This window comes from Pseudophryne corroboree, chromosome 4 (genome assembly GCF_028390025.1).
Source record: "Pseudophryne corroboree isolate aPseCor3 chromosome 4, aPseCor3.hap2, whole genome shotgun sequence".
NCBI lineage: Eukaryota > Metazoa > Chordata > Amphibia > Anura > Myobatrachidae > Pseudophryne > Pseudophryne corroboree.
The window spans coordinates 827,723,226-827,733,575 of NC_086447.1; the positions used below are offsets into that span (position 1 = coordinate 827,723,226).

At 46.0% G+C, this 10,350-nt stretch overlaps 1 protein-coding gene across 2 annotated transcripts in view; it reads right to left on the reverse strand.

Annotated features, from left to right (window-relative positions):
- The window catches only part of MACROD2 (mono-ADP ribosylhydrolase 2), a 3,123,444-nt gene extending 3,119,054 nt beyond the window's left edge, over positions 1 to 4,390 (reverse strand). The window contains exon 1 of one of the 2 annotated variants that reach the window (XM_063918531.1): positions 4,041 to 4,390. In XM_063918531.1, coding sequence (XP_063774601.1) covers positions 4,041 to 4,089 — 49 coding nt within the window. In that variant the 5' untranslated portion in view covers positions 4,090 to 4,390. The remainder of the gene's footprint in view (positions 1 to 4,040) is intronic. The other variant, XM_063918530.1, reaches the window with a different exon arrangement.
- Positions 4,391 to 10,350: the final 5,960 nt, after the last annotated feature.

Genomic DNA, 10,350 nt, shown 5'->3' on the forward strand with positions numbered 1-10,350 from the left:
GAGGAACGCTTTGGAATGTGTGGTAGTACTCAATTTAACTTCAAAAGCATTACTTAATTAACCAATGTGGACAGCAGGAAAGTTAAAAGAAATGAACTTTAACCAACTTACTGCCTTGAGCTTTGATAAGGTCACAGAACAGTGCAGGGAGCGTTACCACATTATTTCATACTGAAAACACTCTCAGGACTTTACTTTTTCTTCTCACTATGCTCTACCAGAGTTACTGTATCAGTATATAGAAGATCTGTCCAGGCAAACCACGGACTACAGTACAGCATTTTACAGCTAGTTATGATGTTTGCAAATTAACTGTGGCCTATAAATGACTTTGTGGACACAAGTTGGACAGTTGTGCAATATAACTTTACATGCATCTCGCGGGTGTGGTAAATTAGGTAGATTAGACTTAGGTCGACAGTGTCTAGGTCATAGGTCTGCAAAGTCGGTCCTCATTACCCCACACACAGTGCATGTTTTGCAGGTCACCCAGCAGGTGCACAGGTGTATTAATTACTCACAGACACATTTTAGAAGGTCCGCAGGTGGAGTTAATTATTTCACTTGTAATTCTGTGAGGAGACCTGCAAAACATGCACTGTGTGGGGTAATGAGGACAGAGTTTGCAGACCTATGGTCTAGGTCGACCACTATTGGTCGACAGTAAGTAGGTAGAATGTACTACTGTAGGTCGACCTGAGAAAAGGTCAACATGAGTTTTTTTACTTTTTTTTGTGTTGTTTTCTCCGTACAGTGATCGGGAACCCCAATTAGTGCACCGTGTCCCCTCGCATGTCTCGCTTTGCTCGCCATGCTTCGGGCAAGGTGCCTTGCTCAGCTACTGCTGCGCTCGGCACAGGTTACCGTTCCCAATTGTAGTCCTCATGGATCGTAAAATATGAAAAAGTTTTAAAAAATTAAAAAAATAAATGGGAAAAACTCATGTCGACCTAGAGTCCCTGTCAACCTAGAAACCATGTCGACCTACTTACTGTCGACCAATAGTGGTCGACCTACTTAATGTCGACCTAAAGACCGGATCCCCATCTCGCTAATGGTTACTGCTACCCAGGCAATCCGTTGTGTGAAAAACTGAACTCTGAATGCTGTGTGGAGGAGCCCACGTTTGTCAAACTGCAGTTTATTTTTTTTATATTATAGGATTACTATCTCGATTAGTGCTTAATACATTTACATCGCCTGTGGTTTAAAAGCCATCTTGAGCACTTCACACAGAGTTACTCTACAATATTACTGAGCAAAGTTAGGCGAGGAGGAACTGCTGACCGTATATTTTGTAAATTGAATCTGCCTTCTCCATCAGCTAATGTTTTTGTTTTAAAAATCCCCCCACCCCCGCCAAAAAAAAAAATGGATGATGAAAATGCCTACAATAAACACAGTGGAATAATACTTGGGAACTTAGTTGTAGATGCTTATTAGCAAGTATATATTCGCTAAAAGGGCCTGATTCAGAGTTGCAAGCAAAGCCAAAAAGAACACAAATGGGTAAAACCATGTTGCACTGCAGGTGGGGCTGATAAAAACATATGCAGAGAGAGTTATGCCGGGTACAGACTAGACAATATTGTGGAATACGTGCTGGATTCCGACACATCGTTTATGATATAATCTATTGTGTATGCACTATGTCGCTGACGATGCGTCATCAGATCTGCATGCATGACCGAAATCGCCAGTTGCCGAATGCAGCATGACCGACATCGCCAGCTGTCGAATGCAGCATGGCACTATCCCCCACCCCCACCACCGTTCATCGCTGCCAGCATTGGCAAGTGTGTATGCACTTGCCAATGCTGTCCCCGCTGCCGGCTCCCATCGCCGCCAATATCACTAGTCACACACTTCGTCTAGTGTGTACCCAGCATTGGATTTGGATGGAAACATTTAAACTAATATCTACATTGCAGTGTAAAAATAAAGCTGTCCAGTATTTGTGGGATACATGCAATAGCAGCTCGTATTTACCTTACACAGAAAAAAAATAACCCACCCAAATCTAAAATCTCGGCACATGTTATAACAGCCCCACCTGCAGTGCAGCATGGTTGTGCCCAGTTGCATGCCTTCTAGCTTTGCTTGCAAATCGGAATCAGGCCCAAAATCAATGACTTCTATGGCTCAGACAATAACCGGTCATCAATTAAACACTAAATAAGGACCAGTGATAACAATCTGCTTTAACAACATCAACTCTTCATTGTGACTCATCTTTTACGTAGATTCCAGCAATGCCAACAGGGTAATTGGCGGATAAGATGCCACTTACTGTATGTGAAACAAATTAAGTATATTTCAAACATTCCACAGAGAGAGAAAAAAATTGGTCAAGTTCCATCTACACTTTGGCAAAAATCAATGCACATGGGGGTCTGTGAACGGCTTTGTGTGAGCTGCGCCATTTTCCAATAACCGCAAGGTGAAAAGAACGCAGCTCAGGCGGAGGTCCAGAGGTGATACAGGGCTGCGTCCAAGTTCGTCATAGTCACTTTTGGTTCTTCTAAGCACATGGCATAATTCTACATGTGAGTCATATGATAATGTCTGTTCAGTTTACAAATGCTAGTGTTGGAATCTCTCCATTTAATTACACACCAATCCAAACAGCCCTGTGAATTTGGTTGCTTAGCACAATCAAAAAGCATTTAAAAATGACGAGCCTTTAAGTTCAAGGCTGACAGTGGAGGGGATATTTAAAATCAATAAGCTCAGAATGTAAACATCAAAGAGGATTCTATAGATTATAAATTTGAGAGCAGGGCCCTCTTATCTCTTTGTCTGTTATTATTACCCAGTCGTGTTCTATACTGTTTTGTGCCCAATAGTAAAGCGCAATGAAATATACTAGCGCAATATGATTAAATGTTAATAAGTACTTTGCAATACTTAAAACAATACACAAAACATTCCGTAGTCAATGGGTCACGTCCTGAAGTCAAACACTGGAGGTAAGTTCTTGAAAACTTCTAATACAGTAAAACAAGGTAATTTAAGTGTCAACATGACATTAATGGAATAGAAGCAGGTCAGCTCATACCAAGCTCAGATTTCTGGGTAAAATTATACAAAAACTCATAGGTTTGATATAGTGTAACCTGTAGGACATACAATAACGTAATAAAAAGTATTCTCAAAGTGGACTCTGCCTACAGTACATGAAACTGCATTGTTGATTGCTTATTACACCGATGACTTAGCTGCTTTGGTGCCAACGGGATCTGCAAACATGCTTTCCCACCTCCACACACAGTGCTCCAGATACAGCTAAGTAAATGTATGACAAGCAGGGGGCTGTAGGCCACCGCCGGGATGATGTATGAGTGTTGCACAGGTGTAAACTAATGCATGAAACAAGGACGCATGCAGGACAGTGGATGAACACACATTCTGCATGAATGGCCAGCAACACATGCACATAATAATATCATTATTTACTACTGGCCCTTCTGCCAGCTGCAAGGGTTCCTGCTGACATTTTCCCCTTGAATGCACATAGGCACACACTGTTCCTGTGTTGTGATGAGAATATACTCAGGATGTCTCTGGACAATGAGGAGGAGAGGAACAGGCTGTCAATCCACCATGCCTTCCATGTAAATAAACATACAGATTACAGCTGAGGGAGGACACAGGCGGAGGGGCAAACTTGTCAGCAGAACATTAACCCCTTAGCTGCCAGTCAGACTAGGCACAGATGTGTCAAGGCATGCAGCACAGGGATGGCTGGACAATGACAATGGATACAGGGACCAGGTGGGGGGATGCAGACACCAATCACCATGAGAAAAGTGCTCTCTCGCTCTTTCTGCATGTGCAGCCTCCAGGATGGCACTGGTCTCTCTCAGCCTATATCTATGACATCCCATCCACCTGTCCTGCAGACCTGTCAGTAGCTGCAGGGAAAGCAGGGACAATGGCAGGGGAGATGGAGGGATGGAGGCTGATGGTGGGGGGGATGATGCCTGTCTCTATCATCATCATCGTCCAGAGCAATGTGCCTGGCAGAGGCTGGTAGCTACCTTTCTCTTCTTTCCATATCTTTCTCTTCTTGTTGTTGCTGGAGTACATGCTGCTCTTGGTGCTGTTGGGTTTTAGCCTCAAGTTCCCCAGGCTCACAGGAGATAGTGTGTATGGGCTCGGGGCAGAAAGGGCACAATGCAGGAGGAGCAGGGAGGCTGGGGGCAACTGTCCCGAGGAAGAGAGACCTCCTTATTATCACACAGCAGCACCTGGTACACAGACAGGAGGCAGGCAACAGAAAGATCCCAGGCTCCGGCCACCTCCGCCTCCCACTACCCCCAGCACACCCCGCAAGGCCGGCCTCCTGTCCGGGCACAGGCTATGCTATAGGCCAAGAGACCGGGCTCGTCACTGGGGGTAGAGCCGACAGGGAAGTGGGGACGGGGCGCATGCGCACGGCGGCTGGTAGGAGGAGGAGAGGGGCTGAGCCGTGTGCTGTCTGTCTGTGTGACAGTACATGGAGAGGGGCGGGGGACACGGCGACAGGTACATGGAGCAAAACGAAAGTAACGTGCGCTCCCATGTTATTCCCGTGCAATGCGTGTCACGCACAAGGGTGTCCCTGACATACATGGTGCTTCCTCTTCTGCGGCTCCACTAGCTGCAGCAGCTCCTGGGGTCACTTCACCTACTGCAGCATCTCCCTGGGACACTATACGGTATACCTGCTATCTGCTGGTAGCTGGCTGCATCATCTACTAGCGTGGGGGGCATTTCACCTGCTGTAGCATCTCCTGGGGACACTCCACCTACTGCAGCATCTCCCTGGGACACTATACCAGCTATCTGCTGGTAGCTAGCTGCATCATCTACTAGCGTGGGGGACATTTCACCTGCTGTAGCATCTCCTGGGGACACTCCACCTGCTGTAGCATCTCCTGGGGACACTTCACCTGCTGCAGCATCTCCAGAGACACTCTACCTGCTATCTGCTGGTAGCTAGCTGCATCATCTACTAGCGTGGGGGGCATTTCACCTGCTGCAGCATCTCCTGGGGACACTTCACCTGCTGCAGCATCTTCTGGGACACTCTACCTGCTGCAAAAACTCCTGGAATGCTACCTGCTGCAGCATCCCTTGGGGACACTGTACCAGCTGCAGTATCTCCAGGGAAACTCTTCCACAGCATCTCCTGAGACTCTTGACCTGCTGCATAATCTCTTAGGACATTCTATCTGCTGAACATCTCCAGAGGCACTCTGCCATCTTCAGCATCTCCTGGGAAATCCAACCTGCTGCAGTATGTCATGGGGACATTCTACCTGCTCCAGCATCTCCTGAGACAAGCTATATGCTGAAGCACCTCTTCGGGATACTGTACCAGATGCAACATCTCATTGGACACTATCAGATGTAGCATGGTAGATGCTAGAATCAAGTGGGCTAAAGGACCTCTGACGTCAGGGGGAGGAGCTAGGCTTGCGGGATAGTTTTTCCACTATTAACGCCACCAATTACTCCCTTTAGTAAGCCGCTGTCGAGTAGAGCGAGCCACGAGCCCAAAGCCTGGCGAGCATACATTTTGGGTATCCTGAGCTTGCTCCTCTCCCTCGTGACGTCAGAGGTCCTTTCCCCAACTTTGTTTTAGCCTTAACTGTTGTAGCATGTCCTGGGGCACTCTGCCAACTGCTGCTGCAGTATCTTCAGGGAACACTCCACCTACTGAATCTTCCCTTGAAGATACTCTATCTGCTGCATCATCTCTTGGGACAAACTACAGTACATGCTGCATAATCTCGTTAGGACAATCTACCTGCTGCGGCATCTCCTGTCACAAGCTATGTGATACTTCATCTCCTGGGGACAAGGGTTATATACAGTGCATCCAGAAGTATTCACAGCGCTTCACTTTTTCCACATTTTGTTATGTTACATCCTTATTCCAAAATGGAATAAATTAATTTTCCCTCAAAATTATACACACAATAACCCATAATGATTTTTGCAAATTTATTAAAAATAAAAAAACTAAGAAATCACATGTACTGTATTCAGTGTATTTACTTATTACATCAGTGTAATAAGCAATCGACAATGCAGTTTCATGTACTGTAGGAACAGTCCACTTTGAGAATACTTTTTATTACGTTATTGTATGTCCTACAGGTCATGTATTCACAGCCTTTGCCATGAAGCTCAGAATTGAGCTCAGGTGCATCCTGTTTCCACTGATAGTCCTTGAGATGTTCCTACAGCTTAATTGGAGTCCACCTGTGGTAAATTCATTTGATTGGACATGATTTGGAAAGGCACACACCTGTCTATATAAGGTCCCACACTTGACAGTGCATGTCTGAGCACAAACCGAGCATGAAGTCAAAGGAATTGTCTGTAGACCTCTGAGACAGGATTGTCTCGAAGCACAAATCTGGGGAAGGGTATAGAAAATGATCTACTGCTTTGAAGGTCCCAATGAGCACAGTGGCCTCCATCCGTAAATGGAAGAAGTTCGGAACCACCAGGATTCTTCCTAGAGCTGGCAGGTCATCTAAACTGAGCGATCGGGGGAGAAGGGCCCTAGTCAGCGAGGCGGCAAGAACCCGATGGTCACTCTGCCAGAGCTACAGCATTCCTCTGTGGAGAGAGGAGAACCTTCGAGAAGGACAACCATCTCTTCAGCAATCCACCAATCAGGCCTATCTGGTAGAGTGGCCAGATGGAAGCCACTCCTTAGTAAAAAGCACATGGCAGCCCGCCTGGAGTTTGCTAAAATGCACCTGAAGGACTCTCAGACCATGAGAAACAAAATTCTCTGGTCTGATGAGACAAAGATTGAACTTTTTGGCATAAATGCCAGGCGTCATGTTTGGAGGAAACCAGGCACCGCTCATCACCAGGCCAATACGATCCCTACAGTGAAGCATGGGGCTGGCAGCATCATGCTGTGGGGATGTTTTTCAGTGGCAGGAACTGGGAGACTAGTCAGGATAGAGGGAAAGCTGAATGCAGCAATGTACAGAGACATCCTGGATGAAAATCTGCTCCAGAGCGCTCTTGACCTCAGACTGGGGCAATGGTTCATCTTTCAGTAGGACAACGACCCTAAGCACACTGCCAAGATATCAAAGGAGTGGCTTCAAGACAACTCTGTGAATGTCCAGCCCAGACATGAATCCGACTGAACATCTCTGGAGAGATCTGAATATGGCTGTGCACCGATGCTTCCCATCCAACATGAGGGAGCTTGAGATGTGCTACAAAGAGGAATGGGCGAAACTGCCCAAAGATAGGTGTGCCAAGCTTGTGGCATCATATTCAAAAAGACTTGAGGCTGTAATTGCTGCCAAGGTACATCAACAAAGTATTGAGCAAAGGCTGTGAATACTTATGCACATGTGATTTCTTTGTTTTTTATTTTTAATAAATTAGCAAAAATTTCAAAAACACTTTTTACGTTGTCATTATGGGGTATTGTGTGTAGAATTTGGAGGGAAAAATAAATTTATTGCAGTTTGGAATAAGGCTGTAACATAACAAAATGTGGAAACAGTGAAGCGCTGTGAAGTTTCTGGTTGCACTGTACATCTGTATACTGTACAAGCGCTGCTTAGTACAATATTATTATTATTATTATTATTATCCTTTATTTATATGGCGCCACAAGGGTTCCGCAGCGCCCAATTACAGAGTACATAAACAAATAATCAAACAGGAAAACAGCAACTTACAGTTGACGACAATATAGGACAAGTACAGGGTAAATAAACATAGCTACATCAGCAGATGACACTGGAATAAGTATCAGGTGGCAGAAGACTGCTGGATTTGGTGCAGCTGAAGATTATTAAAGTAAGAAAATGGTAAGCACATGAGGGAAGAGGGCCCTGCTCGTGAGAGCTTACATTCTAAAGGGGAGGGGTAGACAGACAGGGGTGAGACAGATGGGGTACACAGAGAGCGTGGAACAGAGGTTTAGGATGAGATTTGGCTGGGTTTGGTGAAGAAGTGGGTCTTGAGAGCCCGTTTGAAGTTTTGTAGAGAGGTGGAGAGTCTGAGGGGGAGAGGTAGGGAATTCCAGAGAAGTGGTGCAGCACGTGAAAAATCTTGGAGGTAGGAGTGGGGGGAAGTAATCCGTAGGCAGGAGAGTCTGCGAGCATTAGCAGAGCGAAGAGGACGGGTGGGAGTGTAAAGCAAGATCAGAGATGTAGATGGGAGAGGAGTGGGTGAGGGCTTTGTAAGCAAGTGTGAGAAGCTTGAAATGGATTCTGAAAGGGAAGGGGAGCCAGTGAAGGTCTAGTAAGAGAGGAGAGGTGGACGTAGTGCGTTTGGTGAGGAAAATGAGCCGGGCAGCAGCATTGAGGATAGATTGGAGTGGAGAGAGGTATTTGTCAGGAATGCCAGTCAGGAGATTACAGTAGTCCAGTCTGGAGATGACCAGTGAGTGGATAAGAGTCTTAGTAGCATCCTGGGTCAGAAAGGGTCTGATCCTGGAAATATTTTTAGATGAAAACGGCAGGTTTGTGAGAGGTGCTGAATGTGTGGTTTGAAGGAGAGGGAGAAGTCAAGGATTACTCCAAGACAGCGCACTTGGGGGGTAGAGGAGATAGTAGTGCCATCAATAGATAATGAGATTGTAGGAGGTGAGGTTATGCGGGAGGGAGGGAAGATGATCAGCTCGGTCTTAGACATGTTAAGTTTAAGAAAGCGCTGGGACATCCAGGAAGAGATAGCAGAGAGACAGTTGGAGATACGAGTGAGGAGAGTAGGGGAGAGGTCTGGAGAGGAAAGATAGATTTGAGTGTCATCAGCATAGAGATGATATTGTAAACCAAAAGAACTAATGAGCTTACCTAGTGAGGACGTATAGAGAGAGAAGAGGACCAAGGACAGAACCTTGGGCTACCCCTACAGTTAGTGGAAGTGAGGGGGAGGTGGAGTCATGAGAGGAGACAGAGAATGAACGGTCAGAAAGGTAGGACGACAACCAAGAGAGGGCAGTGTCACGCAGACCAATGGAGTGAAGGATTTGCAGTAGGAGAGGATGGTCCACAGTGTCAAAAGCAGCAGAGAGATCAAGTAGAATAAGTAGAGAGTAGTGTCCCTTAGATTTAGCAGCATGGAGGTCATTGCATACTTTTGTAAGGGCAGTTTCAGTGGCGTGGAGAGGACGGAAGCCAGACTGGAATGGGTCAAGCAGTGAGTGTGAGGAAAGAAAGGAAGTAAAGCGGTTGTAGACAATACGCTCAAGGAGTTTGGAGGCAAAAGGGAGGAGAGAGATGGGTCGGTAGTTGGAGAGAGTGTTTGGATCAAGGGTAGGTTTTTTAAGAATAGGAGAGATGAGTGCGTGCTTGAAGGCAGAGGGGACAGTGCCTGATGAGAGGGAGAGATTGAGAAGGTGGGAAAGATGGGAACAAGCAGAAGAAGAGAGGTAGCAGAGGAGGCGGGAGGGGATAGGGTCAAGTGGGGAGGTGGTGAGGGGACAGGAACGAATGAGGGCCATGACTTCCTCTCCAGTTGCATGGGAGAAAGATGACAGAGTTGGTGTGAGGGATGGGGAGGGTTGGTAAGGGATGGGAGAAGGCTGGTTACTAATGGTCTGGTATGATGTGATGTCCTGACGTATGGAGTCAATTTTGGATGTGAAGTAAGTGGCAAAGTCAAGAGCAGAGAGTGAAGAATATCTCTTGACAACAGTCAACCTGCTGCAGTGTTGTTTTAAAAATCCTTAAATCTTGTGTCTTCAGTGTCCCCTCTCTTCTGCAGGACGGGTGTGGTATAGAAGGTCGACAGTAACTAGGTCGACAGGGTCTTTAGGTCGACGTGGTCTAGGTCAAAAGGTCGACATGAGTTTTGTAATGTTTTTTGGTGTAGTTTTTGCCGTATAGTGATCAGGAACGCCAATTAGTGCACTGTGTCCCCTCACATGGCTCGCGAGGGCAAGGTGCCTCGCTACCGCTGCGCTCGGCACAGGTTACAGTTCCCAATTGTAGGCGACGTGGATCGTAAAGTATGAAAAAGTTTAAATTTTTTTTTAAAAACTCATGTCGACCTAGAAACCCTGTCGACCTATTTACTGTCGACCAATAGTGGTCAACCTAGTTACTGTCGACCTTGAGACCGGATACCCTGCAGGACATAGAAAATCATTTTCATTATCCTTTCCTATTCATGGTGAATAAGTTGTTTTATTGACATTGATTAGTTTTAGCATCATTATTGTAGTGCAGCAATTTCCATTATATACTGTAGGAAAAGTCCACCATATGTCACTCTCTGAGGGAAGCACCTTTCCAGCTGCAAAGTGCCCCTCAAAATTTAAATGTTACCAACTGTAGTGTAAAGTTAGCATCCTATGTGGTCATTTGCCAG